The 21871-nt window shown below is 44.4% G+C and overlaps 1 protein-coding gene across 1 annotated transcript in view; it reads left to right on the plus strand.

The window, feature by feature from the left end:
* Nucleotides 1–21568, plus strand: part of sipa1l3 (signal-induced proliferation-associated 1 like 3) — a 56897-nt gene extending 35329 nt beyond the window's left edge. Inside the window, exons 5-25 of the mRNA XM_025055258.1 lie at nt 6–855; nt 2854–2984; nt 4305–4493; nt 4846–5020; nt 5863–5966; nt 7270–7427; nt 7503–8085; nt 8576–8674; nt 8768–8943; nt 12970–13221; nt 13311–13493; nt 14022–14146; nt 14401–14510; nt 14600–15039; nt 15932–16156; nt 16545–16707; nt 16898–17066; nt 17284–17433; nt 17957–18083; nt 18300–18381; nt 18517–21568. Of these exons, the coding sequence (XP_024911026.1) occupies nt 6–855; nt 2854–2984; nt 4305–4493; nt 4846–5020; nt 5863–5966; nt 7270–7427; nt 7503–8085; nt 8576–8674; nt 8768–8943; nt 12970–13221; nt 13311–13493; nt 14022–14146; nt 14401–14510; nt 14600–15039; nt 15932–16156; nt 16545–16707; nt 16898–17066; nt 17284–17433; nt 17957–18083; nt 18300–18381; nt 18517–18711 (4686 nt within the window). The 3' untranslated portion in view covers nt 18712–21568. The remainder of the gene's footprint in view (nt 1–5; nt 856–2853; nt 2985–4304; nt 4494–4845; nt 5021–5862; nt 5967–7269; nt 7428–7502; nt 8086–8575; nt 8675–8767; nt 8944–12969; nt 13222–13310; nt 13494–14021; nt 14147–14400; nt 14511–14599; nt 15040–15931; nt 16157–16544; nt 16708–16897; nt 17067–17283; nt 17434–17956; nt 18084–18299; nt 18382–18516) is intronic.
* Nucleotides 21569–21871: the final 303 nt, after the last annotated feature.

A 21871-nucleotide genomic window follows, 5' to 3' on the forward strand; every position in this document is an offset into this window, starting at 1 on the left:
ACCAGGAGAGGCCTGACCAGCGCGGCTCTGCGCCTGTGTGCAGGCTCCGTGCTCTGGACTCACCACCAAATATACCTGTCCCCTCCGCTCCTTCACCTGCTCCCACAGGTGGAGACGAGAGAGGGACGGGGAAGAAGGAAGGAGCTGAGAGAGTTCGTAAAAAAAGTGGAGGGACAGAGTCGTCGCTGGGCACCTCCTCTTTGTTCAGGAAACTGCGGAGCTCCAGCAGAGGGGAGCTGGATGGAGGGAAAGGAGACAGTAGCGAGGACAGTGGACGAGGTGCACCGGATGTCGCCTACAAGCCATGGGTTTGTCCCAAAAGCTTTGTTCACTTCGATGCACAGAGTATCCTCTTTGATCTTCACGAAGCAGCAGCTCAGCGAGGATACGTCACCCAGAGGAGGAACACAGCCACGGGAGCTTCTGCTGCTTCAGTCTCCCTCTCTGTGTCCAGGTCTGTGGCCAGTGTCAATGAGCCAATTTACTCCAGCATCGAAGACCTCACCCTCAGCCAGGACCCTGCCTCCACAACACCCTCCCTGAGCCTGGACCCTCTGGACGGGCCTGTTGGAGCCCACAACCCTAGCCCACTTCTCCTGTGCTGCCCACACTTCCTTAATGAGACTGGGGGTCACGGGGAGCGTAACATCAGCTTCCTCAGTTCTTCTGCGGAGCGAGGGGGAGATGGTGGCGGAGACGGTAGGCGAGGGTGGCTGAGGAAAAGCAACGCCAGCGTTTCGGTGCTGGAGGTTCCTATAGAGCAGCAGGTTACCAGACTGGACAGACTAAAACTGTACAACATAGAGCATGTGGACATGGGGGCTCAGTACTACAGAGAGTACTTCCATGGAAAAGGTAAGGCTCTCTCTCACACCTGGACACAGTGATGCATATTTCTGTTGGTTCAGTTTCAGTATGTTCTACAAACCCAGTGGTTCCCAAACCTTTTTGCAGAACCTCCTTTTTTAGATGCTGTCTATTGCTGTGAAACTGTGTCAGGATCAGATTAGAACACTGTGTCACACACAATTTGACCATTGCATTTAACCTATCCAGTCCACATTAGTACTAACCTAACACATGTGAAGCTCTGGTGGGCCGCATAGAATGATGTGATGAGCCAGAGTCGGCTCCCGGGCCTTAAGTTAGACACGTTGGTTAGAGGTGAAAGAAAATTTATGAGTGAGTGCATAAATGTTGCTTTGTTAAATAAACTCAACCACAGACATCTTCAGTGACATCAGATTAAATCTGTCTAGTGTTCTCAGGTAATAATTACAATTTTCTCTTATACAACAGTGTCACTAAGACTGAATGTATTTGTAGAGAAATCTTCCCTGGTGTTAATTTTGTGCATCAGTGTTACTTGTCTGACTCATGCTACACCTCACATGTCATGATGAGTCTAGTAACATCCAGCTGGACCAAAGCAGAGCAGAGCGGACTGGCACGGATCCCAGAGATTTTTTTTTACCTCACACCTACCTGCCACTGTTGGCAAAGCTGAGCCGAGCTGATGATAATCCACCTGCCACTGCCTGCATCGCCCAGTGTACACACACTGATCTAAGTTTCAGAAACTATACTATACTGTACTATATGTCAGGACAGCTCTCATTAACATCAGCTCTTATCTGACCTCATCCTTAATTAATGACAGTAGATGTTAGGAACACACGCCAGTCAGAGAGCGAGGCCTGAGGCTTAGGAGATAAAGGTTATCATTCCAAATATATGTTCACGGTGCCAGCTCTTTCCCACCTCACTGATACTGTGGGTGTGTGATACATGTTTGTAGTGACGTGCCCTGTGTACATGTCAAAAACAGCCTCGTCAGACTGACAGGTTCGCCACAGGACACAGTCTTGTCCTGCTCCGTTCATTTCAGCCTACGACAGCGTTGGCATTAGAAGAGCTTAGCTTAAGCACTTCAGACGAGGACATTAGAGACATTTATTAGGGACAATGATTTAGTCCCAGCCTCTCACTTACTTACTTACGACAGTGTTGTGTTACAGCAACACTGCTGACTTGGTGCAGAAACTGTGCACTGACTCCATTTGTAAATTACTTAGGTTTGTTAGGCTGAGAAAATCGTTTTATAACTTCTGCCTTCTTTAAAATCTAACATGAAGTTTGAATTTTTTAAGTTTATTTTTAAAGAAAACAAAAAAAATTAGTTAAAAGTTTAGTTTAGTTAAGTCTGGGTTCTAAATTACCTACTAATTTTTAAAAAATAAAATAATATGATTTCAACAAAGCCAACTGTTGTCCTTGTCCTCACCCGCTATTGTGTTAGCAATGCAATATTTTCAAACAGTTTCACCGTTAGAATACGTGGTTGTTTCTAATCCCTTTGGGTCATGTGATCAGTGTGTCCTGAGTCTTCACTGAGAACTTCTCACAGAAGTTTTTATGGTAGCAAGTTGCTAAATTGTTTTCTTCATCTGCTGTTATTTTCTTGTTTTGCCCCCTCCATTGGAATGCTCCAGCACCCCCTAGGTTTTCCTGCTCTCGCTCTCAGAGTTTATTGATGTTAGTTTGTTCCTAAAAATCACTTGTTTTTTTCTTCTCCCATTAGAACATGGAATCTTGAGGTTTATTGTATTATTATTATTATTAATAAAACCCATATTTGACCATAGGTGTGAATGTCAATGGAAATGATTGTTGGTTGCCCTTGTGACGGACAAGTAACCCAGAAATGGTCTACGTCACAAACTAGTAGAGGGTGCATATACACATAATTGACTTTACACTGACAGTCCTTTTAACTAAAATACAGTTTATGTTTGTGTTGTCTGCAGATACATTCATCCACAGTCTGACCTTGTTGTCCCTGTGTTTTACCAGAGCACTCTAACTACTTTGGGACAGACGATAAACTGGGCCCTGTGGCAGTGAGCATCCGAAGGGAAAAGCTGGAAGACACCAAAGACCTGAAAGACCAGTACCAGTACCGCCTCATCATCAGAACCAGCGAGGTAAAGCTGCTGTTGATGTTTATCATGCGAGAGTGAGAGAGAGACACACACAGTGAGACAGAGTCCCTTGTCTGACTCACTCAGGTTAATGCCTTGCCTACTTTCATCTAACCAAGCCTCCCCACCTGTGACTCTTCTCACCCTCTCTGTACTGATTAGGACCTCACCCCTCTCACTCTTTGCCACCCCGCCCCACCTCTAGGATGGAAAATTCCACCTGCTCTGACTCAGCAAGGCAAAGGCAAAGGCAAACAAAGCACTACTCTGCCTTAAGTGTTTGGTCTGCTGTGAAAAAGAGGAGCAGCCAATCACGTTTGTTCATTTGAGGATCAGGCATTTGTCAAAGAATTGTCAAAGAAGAGTCTTTGTCTGCCTAGTGATCAAATCTTACAGTGCGATATATCTATATCTATCCTTCTATATCTAGATACTGTAGATATACAGTATATATACACACAGTATATATATTTACTGTATATATATACATATATACATACATATATACATACATATGTATGAATATATACATATATACATATATATATGCATACATATACTGTATATACATATGTATGTATCATCATTCATTTTTCAGTCTCTTTCCTTCTCTCTCTCTCGCTCCCTGTCTCTCTCCCTCCCTCTCCCTCTCCCTCTCCCTCTCCTATGTGTGGTATTTGATTGTCCGTCTTGTTTTTACAAGTCTTAGACGGCTGCCTGGCCAAATCACTCAGGCTTCGGTCCAACAATGGAGCCCCTTAGCCCTTAGCCGTCTATGTCCACAGAGCTGAGATAACAGACACCACCGGGGCCACCAGAATAATGTTCCCACACATGCACAATAAAAACCAGGAGAACAACTGCAGCCTGTTTGAGCTGCGACCTCTCTGTCCAACATCCACACCGTTCTGTCCATCTGTGGAGCAGAGCTGTGGTGGATAAAGTTCCTTCTTCCCCCATTACACTTTCATACACTTTCACCCAGGCTGTAGTACAGAAGCTGAGAACTTCAAACAAAAGCTCCTCAACGCTTGCTGCGCATCTCTCAGGTTTCAGTTGCCAGCAGCCGATCCGGGTCTCAGAGATCTGACCGTCTCTTCAGTCCCCTCAAGCTTCATAGTCATGCATTTTTTATGAGTGTGTGTGTATAACTGAGGTTATTATAGATGCCCTGTTTTGAAGCAGGTCAATTATCCCTCAGCAGGGCGAAGCTCTTTGTGACAACACAACGCTGAGGAGAATAGTAAAACATGACACTGTCGGCTTTTAACACAACAAAACCAAACTGTTCATCTCAACATCTGCGTCTCTTCCTTCATACAGTTGGTGACACTGCGGGGCTCTATTCTAGAGGATGCAGTGGCGTCCACTGGAAGACACGGCACAGTGCGCGGCCTGCCTCTCAAAGAGGTCCTGGAGCAGGTGGTCCCTGAGCTCAATGTCTCCTGTCTGAGGCTGGCTCTCAGCACTCCCAAAGTCACCGAGCAGCTGCTAAAGCTAGACGAACAAGGGGTGAGTGGTGGAAGTTGTCAACGAAAGACGAGTCAGAAACCAATGTGACGATTTTAATATCGGTGCGAAGTACAGAATTGGGCAGAGAGCAGTCAGAGCTGTGTTTTTGAGTGTGTACAGCTGTAAAAGTTTAATGTTTAACCACATCATCTTTGCCTGTTTTTAAAGAGGATGTCATGCTAGGCAGTGATGTTTGTTATACGGGTACTTTGTACAACAATGAAACTGCCCACTCTGTGTGTGTGTCATGCTGAAACATCTACAGTAACAGATGGAGGAATCTGACATTCCAGTTGTTTGCTTCAGATACGTGTCCTTCTAACGTGACTGTTCTCCCTCCTCTGCCTCCTAGTTAAGTCAGAAGCACAAGGTGGGCGTTCTGCTGTGTCGTGCCGGCCAGAGCACAGAGGAGGAGATGTACAACAATGAGGAGGCGTCGCCTGCCTTCTCAACCTTCCTGGAACTGCTGGGGGAGCAGGTGCTCCTCAAAGGATTCAACAAATATGCAGCACAACTCGACACAAAGAGTAGGCACCGCCGTCTCTCTCAGAAATTTAGATTCAGTCACAGTCAGTCGGAGAATATCTGTGGGGAACAGCTCCAAGTGAATGGGTTAAACAAACCAATCTCTGATTTATCTGCCTAATTTAATCGCTCTATTACTATTATAGTTCCATTCTGACAAGTACAGTTTGTCAAGGACTTTCTTTTCACCAAATGAGTTAATTAAAAACAGTTTGTCCTGCAGAGTGCGAAAGAAAAACAAACACTCACACCTCCTACTGTGGCAGCATCAGAAGGACAGTTCACACACAGATTTTTAGTCTTGAAAGGCATTACATTTTTAAAGTAAATTCAAGGCATATTAAGATGTCTGAAATCAGTCAATTCAAATACTTAAAATGAAATAAATGCCAATATCTCTATAGTTTTTTTGTTGTTTCCACAGTCAAGATACACATAGATGTACATTTAAAGCTAGCAATAACATCACCTAACAATGGGTCAGTGTTATATTAACAGAAGTTAGCTTCTGCCACATTACTTAATATTATTTATAATTAATAATAATATTATTATTTATTAACACTTAACATGTTTGTTGTTAAATTTCACAGAAATATCTCTTTCATTAAGCTGCAGTAACCCTAACAGTTTGGATTTCACCTCAATGTTTTTAGAGGAAAAGCAGCAAATCAGAGTTATAAGTAGTTGAAGACAAAAACAAAAACTTCTTAAGAACTGTCATCCAAAGGCGGAAGAATCGTACCAAAACTGTCCTGTAAAAAAGTACTTTGTGTGTTGATCTGTTGGTCACCACAATCAGAAAAAGTCTGATATGAAATTTTCCTACTTGTATTTTTTCCAGCGGACTCAACAGGCACCCACTCCCTGTACACCACCTACCAAGGCTATGAGGTCATGTTCCATGTGTCCACCATGTTGCCATACATGCCTAACAACCCACAGCAGGTGAGCACTCATGACTGTCTCTGTGTCTCTGTCCAGTGTGGAAAACTGGTTGGTTTGTATAGTTAAAGAAACCAGTCTTTGACACTAAAAGTTGTTCTGGGTGATAATCTGTACCAGAGGTGGACATTTGTAACTTTTGTGACTTGTTTCATTTGTTTACATAGTTCAAAGTAGCAGCAACTTGTAAACAATGCAACGTGGATTTTTTATTTTTATAAATAGTACACTAACTCCATCCACAGGCTCGGAGACTGCAACAGCAACCGTCTGTACATGCTCAGGTGAACCTCTAGGTGGCAGCATCCGATATAAAAAGTCAAGCAGGGAACAAAGGAGTAGTGTCAGGAGTAAAACAGGAATGAAACAGCCATCATATTAATAATAATATTAATACCTGTTATCTGGTAATTATGGTAAACTGTAACCCATACATTCAGGTGCCACGAGAAAAACTGCTGATAGTTTTAAAAAAATGGCTGTTCATTGTTGCACTTGAATTATGTAGCATAAGATATAAAGAGAAAAATGTTATTTAGTTAAGGATCATAGAGTAAAGTCTTATCACCTTAATTAAGAGTCACTGTCATTGCTTTTGTGGTTAGGTTGTTTGGAAAACAGAATTATATACATATACATGCGTTTGTCTATAGATATATGTATATATATAGATATGCATACACATATAGAAACACATACTGTATGTGTATGTATGTATATATATATATGTGTTTGTATATACATATATATACTTGCCTTTGCACATCAGAAATTTTGTTTTTGTTTACATTGAGGTAAACAGATACCAGTTGATCTGTTCTGCTTCTTCTAGTACTGAGAGTTCTTAACAATAACTTATCCCTGGTCAAAGGTAAAACTGTCATTTATTTTCTGCCCGTGAACTCTCCTAAATGTGATACACTGGACCTCGTGACTGCGATGAAGGATGCTTCCATGGCACAATGTTGGAGAATGTTTCTCTGGTCGGAGCGTGGGCTGGATTATATAATTGGTATATTCACACTTCCCTCTGCAAATGAGGGGAGCATTGGCAAGTGCTGCAGCGCAGACACAGCCTGGACTGTGTTCAACGTTCCCTGTGTTCACAGAGAGACGGACAAACCATCACACGTACAGACACAAATATCCCACACTGAGTGGAAAGAACACAAAAGCATAAAGAACTGTTGTTTGGTGTCTTGTAGAAAATGTCTCGGTGGCTTCTTTGAGTTGCCAGACATTGTGTTATTGGCTGAGTTAAAATAAAAGTTGGTGCCAGTAAACATTTGTCTCCTCTCGTTTCCAGCTCTTGAGGAAGAGGCACATAGGAAACGACATTGTCACCATCATCTTTCAGGAGCCAGGAGCTCTGCCTTTCACTCCTCAGAACATCCGCTCGCACTTCCAACATGTCTTCGTTATCGTGCGTGTGCACGCCCCCTGCTCTGAAAACACCTCCTACAGGTAAATGTGTGTTCATGTGGTTCAACAACACAGCAGTCCCTCCACTCTGTATTTACTTTATATGTGCTCTCCAAGTGTTGCCGTGACCAGGATGAAGGACGTTCCCCCCTTTGGCCCCTCCATTCCCAGCGGTGTCACCTTCAGAGATCCGGAAACTTTCCGTAACTTCCTTCTAGCCAAAGTCATAAATGCGGAAAACGCAGCGCACAAATCTGAGAAGTTTCACACCATGGCCACACGGACCAGGCAGGAGTACCTGCGTGACCTGGCGGAGAACTACGTCAGCAACACACCGCTGGACTCGGCCGGGAAACTTAACAACCTCATCTCCCTCGCCTCCAAAAAGCGCGAGCGCTCCAAGGCAAGAGAGGGAGCAGAGCTGGGAGCTGCCGGCGCCATAGCCTGGAGGGTGCAGGCCCAGGACTTCAGCGGAGGCGGAGCAGAGCTCTCCTGTGCTTTAGGTCTGTCAGCTGAATACGTTCTTCTCGTAGACTCTTCCACCAAAGAAGTGGTGTTTAACTGTTTCTGTGCCGACGTGATCGGCTGGAACCCTGAGCGTCTGGCACTGAAGATCTTCTACGGTCGAGGAGACCACATCTCTGTGAGGGTACCAGAGGGCTGTGCTCAGGACGTCAGGGAGATGGTGCAGAGGTTAAAGGTGAGCCAGGAAGAATATTTAAAGTGCTCTCACAGCACCCCCTGGAGGGGATGGAATCTCTATGATATTACATGGTGTAGAGTATGGGTGGGCAAAGTTTTGGCTCACGGGACAAAATGAGGTGCAAAATTTGACGGACTGGTCATTCAGTGTTGGTTGGATGTAGACGGCTGGACTAAATAATATATATTAATTGTACGACAATAAACCTTAACTTAATTTCAGTAGTTAGCACACTTAGCTTTCACACAGAGAGCAGTAAGTCCTGGGTTTGATTCCCAGAGGAACCACATAATTGGCGCTTCCTAGTGGTTGCCTGTTGCAGCATAAATGCTGTTAACACAAGAATTTCCTCTGTGGAATCAGTAAAGTTAATTTAAAAAATCCTATATATTTAATATATATGTATATTTGCCCACTGTAACTATATTTATTAACTCTTTATTCACTACTAACTATGTTTGTTTATTTATTTTCTCCCTCCGTCCAGTCTTTGACAGTTGGATGTGAGACAGTGGACATGACACTGAGAAGAAACGGTTTGGGACAACTGGGCTTCCATGTTCGCTTGGACGGCACTGTGGCCGAGGTACTGATGTGGAACCATCTGCTCTGTGAGATCTTTTTTTTTAATACTTGTTCTTCTTCCGACGGTGAATGGTTTGTTTTTCGGTGCGTGCAGGTGGAGGAATATGGCTTTGCCTGGCAGGCAGGGCTGAGGCAGGGCAGTCGTTTGGTGGAGATCTGCAAGGTGGCGGCGGTGACTCTGACTCACGAGCAGATGATCGACCTGCTCAGGACCTCAGTCACTGTGAAGGTGGTCATCATACCTCCATATGAAGAGGGAGGCCCCCGCAGGTGAGGCACACACTCACCCTTCTCTCATTCCTTCAAAGCTGGAGTCATCACAGTGAGTCAGATGCAGATGTGAAGGAGCATGAAAAGCCAAGGCAGGTGCCAGGTGTTGGTCACATTATGGTGAAAGGACGGAGTCCTCACATTCACATGAACTGAAGAACCACGGCTGAGATAGCGACCAGACTCCAGTGTTCCGAGAGGATTTTTGTGTGGGAGTGTGTGAAAAGAGGAAACAGGCGAACAGAGCGAGAGAGCAGAGTGTGGTTTGAGAGCAAATCTCAAAAATAAGAGGCATGGAGATAGAAAAAAGAGGAGCATTTGTTAAACATCAGTTCATGTCTTTGTCTCATCCTCTCCTCCATCTCCACGTTCCCAAGTTCCTCTCTTCCCACGGTCTATTTCTTTCTCCTGCTGTCACCCTTTTCCAAGCGTTTCATCCGCTGAAGTCCCTGACTCACTCGGAATAACAAGGCCATGTGAGCCTCTGATGTGGTGGAACAGAGTAGTTACAGGGGTGAGGAAAGAACCACCGTGTGCGTGTGTGTGGTCCAGGTAGAGTTATACTTGTGGGGACGTTATATTTTTGGTGAAATGCTTTGTTGTGGACACCCTTTTTCTTGTGGGGTCCCCACCAAGAGTCAGTATATATTTAGCTTTAGGATTTTGGAGTTAGGATTAGTCATAGATTTATAATGGTTTAGGAATGCATATGTAAAGTCTACGAGAAGTCCTCAAACTTCATGAAAACCAGACTGTGTGTGTGTGTGTGTTTGTTTCTGGTGTGATTTAACTTGCGGGGACATTTTTATGACAAATACTACACACTCCAAACTTCTGAGGACATTTTGTGGGTCCCCTCTGAATGAGATGGTTGTTAAGGTTCAAGGTTTAGTTTGGTGTTAGGGATAGAATAAGAATGCATTGGTCTTTATGGAAGTGCTCACAAAACACCAAAAACCTATATATGTGTGTGTGTGTGTGCATCATAAATACAGGAATTATGGCAAGTTAATTACACTTGACTTGATCTGATCTCCCTCACACACACACACACACGTGTATCTCTTCTCTGTGTGTATTCTAGAGACCCTTACCCTAAATTGAACTTTCCACCTTAACCAAACCTGGATTCTAATCTCAAAAATTAACCTCTGAATGAACCCAAAAATGTAATAAAAAAAAATCAAAGACCTGACAAACGTCCTTACGTTGATGTTTTTGTCTTCACTTCCTGCTATGTACACACACACATACACACACTCACTGTGCTGTGGCATTGGAGCAGCTGATAATTAGAGTCTCGCATTTCACTCCTCTCTCTCTCTTTCTCCCTCTCTCTCCCTCTCTCTCTCTCTCTCTTGCTGCCGTTGTATGCCAGGCGAGCAGATTGCATGAGATTTAGACTTAGGGTCTGCATTAGTACAAAAAACAAGACCAGGAAAAATACATTTTAAAAAAATGATTGGAGATAAAAAAAAATAAAGGGTGGAGTGAGAGAGAGAGAGAGAGAGAGGTGTAAGAGAGAGCAAGGTTAAGAGACGAAGAGCACTCCGTAACAGTGTGTTTCTACACTGCTGAGAAGAAAGAAGTGGGTGGGAGGGAGAGAGAGAGAGAGAGAGACAGACAGAGAAAGGGAGAGAGGGGGGGGGGCTTGTAAGCTTTCTTTCCTGCCATGCTTTATCCGATGTGCACAAGCGATGGACAGATGCAGAAGGGAAGAGGTGTGATTTTGTTTTTGTCTTTTTGGGAGGGGTGTGTCTGACCGTGTGTGTGTGTGTGTGTGTGTGTGTTATTGTGTACCTGAAGCTCCAGATATTTCATGTGGTTCAATGTGTTTGGAAAGACACTGAATGTCAACAGATGTAGACTCTGCTCATCTCAAGGTTTGTTTCTCTCTCTTTGTCTGTGAGTGTGTGTGTGTGTGTGTGTGTTTGAGCGTGGAGTGTTAGAAGCACTATTGTTTGCTAACTGAAGGGATTCATAGTACTTTCCTTGACATTGTACTGTATGTTGCGGTGTTAGTATAGAGTGTGTGTGTGTGTGTGTGTGTGTGTGGTTTAGAGAGAGAGCGATGTTCCAAATATCTATCCTTTGTGGTAGAGATGCGTAGTATATTTGGGACACAGTACAGTAGTTGGTCCTGAGGCAGGAGCTGGGATGTTTGGTCAGACATTAAACCAATCCATCATCTCAGACATCCAGGAAAAATTGACCTAAAGATGCTGCACATCTGCTGAGGTGACACCAATGGGTTGTTGTGAATTCTGGCACTGACCGTAGCTGATTATTCAGATTATTATTATTATTATTATTGTGTCTTGTATTAGTGGGGCTGTTTAGCCCTGTGAAAGCTGGACATTACTACCACTAGTAGAAACAGTTATATAATAAAGTATTTACGTTTATTCTCAGGACCCAAAAATGTTGTTGTTGTTGAACTTGTTTGGTCTAAATAATTGTATTGACGATACAATTCTCAAACCATGTCAACTGAAAGTAAGCTAACTATTGTATTACTTGGGCTTTAACTATTAGTTTTATTTGTCTAACTCGGAGAACATTGTACGGTTGTGTTAAAGAACAGATGATTAAATGAAACAAGTTTGAAAAAATCCAGAGAGACTTGAACAGTCTACGCAGGCGTGGAGCATGAAAATATCTAATCACACATCTGATCTTCATTCACACACCGTCACTGCCACCGTCTTCGTCTCCTCATTTCCTCCTTCCTCTCGGCATCTGTCTCATCTTAAATACATTGTCTGTGCATATTTGATGCTTCCTGTCCTCCTGTAATTGGCTTTGTGGGAGACTTAATGATGAGCCGCAGAAAATGTGGCGTTTGAGGCTGTTGTCAGAGGGTGAATGTGTCGGGGTTCTGTGTTTGTGTCCCGTCCTGATGAGTTCACTGTATGACGACCATCAAGCTGTGACTGAGTCTCACTGTGACTCCATAATTGATGAGAATTAAATGGCACGTGATCTCATTTAAAGGTTAAATATATGCGTTTTGTCAGATTCAGTTGAGGTTTTTATTTGACACAACTTCATATGACGAAATTAAAAACTGAAATAATGAAGCTTTTATTGTATGAACATCATTATGTTTTATATTACGTTTCCTTTGGTAAACAAAATACCTGATGTGTCTTAATGACAACCTGAGGTTATTTTCTATATTTTTCTACTGCTAGGAAAGGTCAGTATTTTTAAACCACAGCAGTGACTTCACCACTAGATGTTGCTCAATCCTGTCCCGTGTACCATTAACTTACATATAAATGTCATTTTAATTCTTTGCATCCCCAGATCTGTGTTTAAACCCAGACCTTTATATGGGAGTGTCTTTGATGAGATTGAACAGGCACACAACTGTGCAGGCAAATATGTGCAAACACCTGACCTCAGTCTCACAGTAGGTGTGATGGAGTCCTGACGTGACTGTAATCATTTTCTTCTTCTCTCCCCTCCCTCGTTAGTGTCAGGGGAGCTCATTAGTGAGCTCCGTCTACTATCTGCTGTCTTTAGGTAATCCATTTAGTATGTCATGAGGAAATTTAAAAAGTCTTTTTATGGGGAATTGTATCCAGCAGTAATCACCCGAGACTTTAAAGGAAATAAATGTAGCTGTTTTTAAGTGTTAATCTATGTCGACTTTGATCATGATTCTTGTGTCTTATCTTTACTATTTAGAAGGCCACCAATTATATTTGTCGGGGGACCATCATGTTTTTGCGGGCCAGACACTCAAATGACATGGAAAAAATCACATTTTTGTTTACTGTTATTATTGTGTTTATTTATGTTTATGTTTATGTTTATTTTGGAACCAAGTCATGGGCCGGAATGGACGGTTTAGTGGGCTGGATTTGGCCCACGGGTCACCAGTTGATGATCACTGCCTTACTAGATATTTTAACAAACCTACAGCTGTGCAAAATGTGTGTGGGTTAAAAATGTATCTTTGAAGAATGTGATCTATCGTTAATAATGAGACGATCCTTTTCTTGAATTGTTGTTCTCCAGAGGCTGCACAGAGGAGTATGAGATGAAGACCATTGAGCAGAAGTCCGAATCTGAACCACTAGCAGTGGGATATCGACCCTCCCCTCGTCCTACGTGGCGGTGGGACAGCCCACCAGTACCACTGGGGCTTCACAGTGTCCCCAACCCTCAGCGCTGGGGACCAATGGGCCCCCCACCACCTCCTGCACCCCGCTCACATAAAACCATAATGCCAGTTCCCTATAGAGACCCCCAGCATCTGAACTCCAAGAGGTGGGCAGGAGACTGGTAACTTTGATTTGAATATTTTTTTATGTTTAAAATCAGTTTTATCAACACTGTCTTTGTCCTGCGTCCTTCAGGCCAGTCAGCTACCCAGAGAACCACTACGCTCTGTCTCCTGTAGGGGGCGACAGGGCTCTGCCCTTCAGAAACCCCTCAGCCAGCTTCTCCTCCCCGTCCTCAGGCCTCGTCAACCTCTGCACAATGGGGCCCCCCGGAATCACACAGAGCCCCTTCGTACGCTACAAACACTCACCGGACAGGTATGTACTGTAGGGGTGTGTGTGTGTGTGTGTGTGTGTGTGTTTGAAGTTGTCATTAGAGGTGTCTGATGTGACTCATATATTTGGTGTGCTTCAGGCAGATTCCAGGTTGATAAGAACGCCAGCTGAATACTGTGGTGTGTTGCGTCCAGGTCTGCAGTAGAGGTGGTAGAGCACAGTGTCTCCTGCTGTGTGGGTGGCTCTGCCTCACAACGTGGAGGCTGATAACATCTCACTTTGCCTGAGGAGCCAGTTTTATTCAGCTGCTGTCAGGATAAAATAAAGAATTCAAATAAAGTTATCTTCAGTTTGAAAAATCCCAAATCTAAACATTTAGAGTTAGCGTCAAGGGAAATGTCTCGGTGTGTGTGTGTGTGTGTCCTTAACTGTGATATATTAGGGGTGTGTTGATGTGTATTTGGGGAAATGTGCTGATATAGAATAAACCGTGTTCATCGATATTGTCTTGGAGGTAAGGAAATAGTAAATAATCCTGTGAGATCAACACACTTTGGTTCTTCTGTGTAGATTTGGACCAGGACAGCGCCCCCTGCTGCCTTATGAGCCCCACCTCACTGTGGATGTCAACTCCAGTGGGGAGTCTTCTTCAGGCTTCACCAGCCAGGAGAGCACCATGGAGCGCTGCAAAACAGGTTCATATCTGTTCAAATAAATTAAAAATAGATAAAGCCTCATCTATTGTTCAGTCTTGTTGTGAATAGGACGTCTTTTCGGACGGCTGCCTCTCAGTGCAGTACAGATTACTGCTGGTTCACTGTGCTGATGGCAGTGGGGGAGGTCAGTGTTTAGTCACTGACTTAATCCTCTCTGCAGCCACGGGACGACCAGCGTATTTTGATTTAATCCAGGGTCGGCGTGTGTGTGTGTCTGTGTGTTTCCTGTGCAGAACCTCTGTGGCATGTCCCAGCGTCTCGAGGAATGGCCGGAGGAGCAGGGCAGAGGAGAATACCCAGACAGGACATCCCGGGGAAAGACTCTCCAAACAGACACTCAAAGGTCCGACCCGTCCTTGGCTCATCTGGTCACTTCTGCTCTCATCTCCTCTTCACCTCCAGGGCTGACTCCTGTCCTTGTTTCCCCTGCAGGGGGAGACTCAGTACTCCAGTCACTCCAGCAGCAACACTCTGTCCAGTAACGCCTCCAGCAGCCACAGCGACGAGCGCTGGTTCGACGGAGGGCCTGGGGGAGAACGAGTTGGGGGCGGCGCTGACCTCACCGATCCTGACGCGGACCTCCTGAACAAGGGAGGGTCCAACGACAGCGGCATCGACGCCTCCATCCCGTACAACAACTCCCGTCACGGGAACGTGTCCAACAATCCATCGCACAAGCCCTCGCACTGCTCCTCAAACTACGGGGCCGTGCAGGAGCCGTCCCTGGGGAGGAGCGGCGGCGGGGGAGAGGCCAGGCGACGAGAGTCTTCACCCATGATATCAGCGGAAGCCAATCAGAACAAAGGGTACAGGACGAGGACGTTCCCTCCTCCTGGCTCCAGCACTGATAAAATGGATGCTTTCAAACCCAGGTGAGAGAGCGACTCCCTGATGAGATGGGTCTTTTACGAAGCTAGGAGAGAGGAAGAGGAGAAGAACCATCTGGATTCTGAGCCAGGTTTTGTGGGGGTTTTTTGTTGGTTTTGTTTTTATCTAAAATCTGAAATCTTTGCTGCTGGTTGATAATGTTTTATCACATAAGTAGTCTAGTGAAACACAAGGACGCAGTAACAAAGGAGTTCCATCAAACTGCAGACAGTCCAGTCTTCACACACTCTTTATTTTACACTTCCATTTATTACATTTGATCATAGGATAAATATGCAAGAAATATATTGATCAACAAGGTAAAATGGCCAAGGATGGTGCACAGATTAGTGAAGTACATGCTGTTCTCCTGTAAACCTGTCCTGTACCACAGTATGGTGTGTACTCACTGAGGTTGTTCCACATTCCCACTGTTGGCTTCATCTCATTTCTGCTGCAGCCTGTGTTGTGTCATGAGGCAGGACACCGATGACTTAGCATCGGTTATATTTAGCCGCATGATGTCATTATGTTGTCACTGTGAGGGGGTTCATGGATTCTGTCGTGCTGGCGCTCTGGACCTGCTTAGGTGTCAGATATTCCTCTGCTCCCTGTAAGCACAACTGTTCCTCTTACAGCTGGGCAGCCTGAGCTGAAAGTGAGATTTATATTGGAATATACTCTACACTCTTTATGAAACTTTTTCATCTGCTAAGAGCAAGTGGGAGCCAGCGGCCAAAGTTCTGTCAATCTCTCAGTGCAGCCTGCTTCGTTTCTCGCACGGCGTCTGCAGACCTCAAGAGGTCGCCAACACAATCTTAACTCTCTGTTCGCCTCTGTTATGGATGTTCATGCACTAAACTCATGCATGTGTGTGTTTTTTGTCCAATCTCTCAGGGCCTTTACGCCGCAGGGTTACAAAACTCCCACCGCGGAAAAAGCACGACCCATCAGAGCTGCTACGACCACACCCACTTCAGCCCAGTTAAGCTCCACCCCTCTGTCCAGCTCCGCCCCCAAGGCCTTTTATGGGAAAAGCAGACAAACAGCCTGGCAGACCGACGACAACAGCCTGTCAATTAAAACCACAGTGTCCAACTCTGAGAGCAGCAGCAGCAAGAAGTAAGACAAATACTGTAGATCGAAGATATGAATTTTTTGGAAGAACATTTTGCGGCAAAATAAATATTTTCCTTCAGGTTGTGTCTTGGCCCCATGTGGCCCATGGGCCACTCTCCCTGATTAGGCCGTATGTAGATGACGAGCTGATATTCACTCCAGCTCTCAGTGAGCAGAAACATCTTCATCAGCTTAATGGCTGTCAGTTTCAAGGACAGAGACGTTAAAAGTGTGAGAGGGGTGGCCAGTTCAGTCCAACTTCCCTGAAGGTTATGATGTATTTAAAATTATATCCTTCTAATAAAAAGGTTTAGAAGTGATGTCAGAAACATTAGTCAAGGTTGTCATGTCCCACTTTTGTCCAGCCATCCTTAAAGTCTTGTGTCTCCAGGCAGGTGGACATGAATTCCAAAAATGTGTTTGGACAACCCCGGCTCCGAGCGTCGCTGAGGGACCTGCGCTCCCCCCGGAGGACGTACAAGAGCACGATAGAAGATGACCTGAAGAAACTGATCATCATGGACAACCCAGCAGAGACGCCACAGAGAGACCCGGTAAGACTGACGCTGTCGGAAGCTGCTGTGTGCACGTGTAACCCCTGACCTCCGTCACTGACCTCCGTCACTGACCTCCGTCACTGACCTCCGTCACTGACCTCCGTCACTGACCTCCGTCACTGACCTCCGTCACTGACCTCCGTCACTGACCTCCGTCCCCTTCCTCCGTCCCCTTCTCTGACCACAGTCTCCCAGACGGACACTGCAGCGCACCTTTTCAGATGAGTCGCTGTGCAGCGGACGCCGGGACGCAAGCTTCGCCAACACGGAGCATCCGACGACTCCCACTGACGTGCTGTTCACGTGCACGCTGCCCACGCGCAAACACGTCTCCAACCATTTACAGAACAAGAAGGGTGTGTTTTCAACAGGTGACTTTTTTTAGCCACACCCTGTGAACGGAGTCTAGAATTTGCTGCCATGAAGATAGACAAACGATTGTTAAGTTACGTTTGGTTTTTTAAGTGAAGTTCAGAGGAGGATTTTAGGAAGTGAGATTCATTTGTGTCTGATCGTGAGCTGTCGTCTTTCATGCAGTTCAATGGTTTGTCCTCTGTTCTCATTCGTCCACAGTTCCCCTGTCTGCCTCAGAGCTGTCTCTCAATGAAGTCAGGGACAAGGTTCCTCCTCTGCGTAGGCTGGACCCTGGACTGATGCCTCTTCCTGACACTGCCTGTGGTCTGGAGTGGTCCAGTCTGGTCAACGCTGCCAAAGCCTACGAAGGTGAGGGTGAGGCTCTGATCATCAGTTTATTTAAACCATGACAAACAGATGACTTAATTCATCAAATCCTAATAAAATAGGATTCACTTCCTGAAAACTAAGCCAATCACACAACACTGTTAGGTCATGTGACGGTAACCCAGCAACTAAAAGAAGACTTCAGCCTTTAGTTTTTTGGGCCAGTTTCACAGACAGACCTTAGGATCTGTCCTTAGTCCAGCTTAGTTAAACTAGAACTTTTAGGGAGCTTTCATGAACGTGTCAAAAGTGAAACTGTTCTAATAGATTCTAGACTGGTGCCTCGGTGTCTCCCCCGTCACCTCACCCTCCTGGGAAATAAGCAGGAACCTTGTACTTCACCCAAACCCTGTCCGCTGGTGTCTTCTGTCCACCTCAAACACACTGGACGAAGCTGCTGCCACGTCCACCACCTGTTCAGCTCTGATTGTGTCCCGTGTCTCCAGGGACACCAACATTTGAGCCTCTGTCTAAACGCAGCTCTTTGTTTATTTTTCTTTCACAGCACAAAGAGCAGTTTCCCTCTTCTCACTGACCGAGCCACAGGTCCCCGGTCCGGACTCAAGGCCAACGGTCAGTCCGGTCCAGTTTCAGACCCCTCAGACACCACGCACCACACCCACCTTCAGCGGGTAGGTCAAAGACACTGACAAACACGGGAGACAAAGGCGACAGTTCAGCCAGGCGTGCTACACTTGGTTTTCGTTTTCTCTGCTGCCACCTGGTGGTAGTTTAATGATGTGTCGCTGTATGAAGCGATGAATCATTTTCTCAGACTCTTACACAGAATCATATTGAACTCTGTCTCTGTGTCTTCAACGTCCCCCTGTCTTTTGTGTGTCCTTCAGGGACGAGGTGCCCAATGATTTGTCAGGTCGCCTCCACCATCTGGAAGTCATGTTGAAACAGCTGAACACTGACCTGGAGAGGGTGAGCTTTTCAGTGTGGGACACATCAGGCAGCAGAATGAGCTGACATGAAATTAACATCTTTTTATTAAGTATTTTTTAATATTAAATTTACAGACCTTTATACAAATCTATTACTATCATTCTCCCCCATCAGGAGAAGAAGGACAAAGTGGTCCTGCTGGCAGAGATGGCCAACTTGAGAGAGAACAACCAGAGGCTGCAGGAGGAGAGTCATACGGCCAGCGAGCAGCTGCGAAAGGTCAGCAGGTTCTTTAACAACCTGGACAAGACAGGAAGTGAGCACGAAGGTCTCTCCGTAACCCATGACACTGACTCTAAGAGGGAGTGATGACCAGCGGCAGAAGAAGAAGAGGAAGAAGAAGAAGAAGAGAGAGTGTGATTGAGGCCAAAGGGAGAGAAACGACCTGTGAGGAGACAGAGGTCAGAGAGGCGTGACCTCACCCAGCCTCCCGTGGACTGCCTTAAACCCAGAGAGTCGGAAAAAGACGACTATTTTTACTACCACACTCCAGTGAGCCTGTGCACGGACCCTCCCTCTCTACTCTCTGAGCCCATTTATTTTTATAAACTCACGTCAAAAAGTCTTATTTCCAGTACTTTAATGTCTATGTATAAAAAACAAAAACCAATCCTGTTCATGAAAACTATGCTGAAGAAGAGGAGGAGCTACCTGTTCATCACCTGGAGAGGCCTAATACTGTTCCCGCAGTCAATCAGCCAAAAACAAAATAACATAACTGACTGCATCTCCCAGAATGCATCTCTCAGAATGCACTAGAAATAATGGAATCTCTACAGAGGTGGTACTGTAGAACGACGCCTGTGTGGTACAACTCTCATGTGTTGTCATAACCGATACTGTACTGATACTGCGAAACAGGTGTACTAAAGAGGTGTGTGTGTGGGTGTGTGTGTGTGTGTGTGTGGGTGTGTGTGTGTGGGTGGCTGACGGTACAGTGAAATCTCTGAGGCATTTCTGCACACGTTGGTGCACAAGGATGGGTGGATTTGTGAGATTGAACAAATGAATATATTGTGATATGAAGCTCATGGGCCACCGTACTTCCCTGTCCCGTGTTTACATGGGTGAAGCGAGCCCCCCCCCTCCAGGATGTGAATCTAGCCATGTGCAGTCTGACTGTTGGTGGGCGGAGACTTGCCGATTCCCTAAAGACAACCTTCTCCCTGGTGATCACTGTTTTCAGTAGTGCATTATCATCTCAGATGTGGATCCTCAGTTAAACTCGTTTTTATAGAACGCTGCGTTCAGGTCGTAGGATAAGGTTAAAAACATATTTGCAGTTTTCGCTGGAAAAATCTTGTACTGGAACCAGAGCTCAGTGTCCGGGGCCTCGTCCTGGTGTTACCACACACACATGCTTTTCCTTTATTATTTAAAGATTTTTATTTCACTGTCTCTTTGCTGCTGGGTTGCCAGGTTTGACTAGATCTGTCTAATTATCTTTTTTTGTTTAAATTTATCAAGAGATTTTTAAAAAAAATACATCACAGCCTTAATAGTAATTTACTATTACATTATAATTTAGAGACTTTGCTAGATTTACATTTTATTTCCTCTTGACTTGTGGGCCAAACAACAACAACCCAACAGGGTGTTAGACGATCTTAAGTACAATTTTTTCATGTCCCGATCAGAAAACACAAAGTCATTTCATGACATCTTCTAAGTGTAATGTGTGTTGGTGAGAAACTGGACATGAAACACTGAAGCTCTTCATATCAGAACCTGTGTGAGTTAGTGTGTGTGTATGTGTGTGCACGACAGGAAGTGTCCATGTGTTCTGTGACGAACCAAATACGAACACGAAACTATTTATACTGTTAACTTACTAAACAATATTCTCTACTATATTTATATTTTTAATAAAAAAGAACATTGTGTCACATTTGAATAAATGCTGGTACTGGAGGACACACACTCCTGGAGAGGATGAATGAGTGGAGGAATGTGTGTGTGTGTGTGTGAATGTTCTCTGGTTCGTGTCGGTGAGTAACGACCTTACTAAACTCTCATCTCTCCTGGAGCGGCGACCTGTCGCTCACTGAGGTCACGTCCTCCTCCTGCTCTGACTGGATCTGTCAGCGCTCTCAGGTTTTTCTCAGTAAGCTGTTAACAAGTGCACCACCAGTGTTGAACTGTGAGACAACGTACTGACCGCTGTACTGCAACTACCAACAGCTTCTCGCCGTTGTTGCTGTCCCTTTAATATTTCCCACTGCTTCTCTCTTTAGTCCACCCTGGAATTGAATCCATGTTTTTCCTCTGTTCCCAAAAATTCATTTTGCTACCGCCATAACAAGGAAACGGTGACTCTGAACTGGACTTAGAACTGTTTTGTTTTTGCTCTCTTTCTCTTCACCGGCTTAAAAAATATATATAAAAAACTCTTATTACATCCCTCTTTGATATCTGCTGATATAAACCTGCATTCGGACTCTTTTTCTCTATGGTTTCTTGTGAGACGAGTGCTTTTCCCAGTCTGTGCTGAGTGAATTGAAGCTTTTACAGGGTCCATTTTCTCCTCTGATTCTATTTATTCCAGTTTTCAGGTCTGATCTGAGTCTCGGTGTGACACACACTACTGTTATCCATCCTTCATGCAGCTTGGCTGGTGTAGCTGTGGTTTTACTGAGTCTTAATCTTTAGTTCGCTTATGCAAACGGGGCAAGGTTTCTTTATATATATATATAAATATATAAATATAAAAATGGTTTATTTATTTTTAAGCTATTTATCACATCACAACACGCTCTGTTGAACCAATCAATAATGCATTAAGGTTAGTGGTATATTGTTCAACTTGTTTTTTTTTTGTTCTTTTTTTTAGATGTGAAATATTTTAATAATTTATTTTCTACGACATTGTTGCAGGCGTCAGTGAAGACGGGAGAGTACTGTGTTTTGATTTGTTGTTTTTTTATTTCCGTGTGTATGCAGCTTGAACGGCTTCTTTACAGAATTGATTTGTATGATTCTTATTTTTAATTATTTTTTGTAGTTGTTTTCCCTCCCTGTGCGTCACGTGTCCTGCATGTGTGGATCACAGGACGCATCGACAAAAAACATTTGGTTGAACGTTGTCTTCTCTGGGTTGTAATAACTTGTACATTTAAAAGTGTAAATTATGTTTTCATTATTTTATAAAAAAAAAATTTAAAAACTATCAGACCATTTGCTGTTTTGTTATTGGGGGAAGAATGTTAGCATTGTTTTAAAAGTGAAATTAATTTACCTAAAACTTTAGAATATCAAAATTTGATTTTTGTTTTATTTTTTTTTAGCATGAATTTAGCCTAACATCTTTATACTGTCTGGTGCTTCCTGTAACAGAACCAACAAAACCACACTGGTCCTCAGTGTTAACCAATCAGCAGTAATCAGGACGCTGCTGCCCTTCATTAAAGTGATTGAGGTTCAGCTGTTGTAGTAGAGTTTACTCAGTTTTTCATGTTCGGAGCAAAACGTC

This window comes from Cynoglossus semilaevis, chromosome 4, assembly GCF_000523025.1.
Source record: "Cynoglossus semilaevis isolate Cse_v1.0 chromosome 4, Cse_v1.0, whole genome shotgun sequence".
In the NCBI taxonomy this organism is placed as follows: domain Eukaryota; kingdom Metazoa; phylum Chordata; class Actinopteri; order Pleuronectiformes; family Cynoglossidae; genus Cynoglossus; species Cynoglossus semilaevis.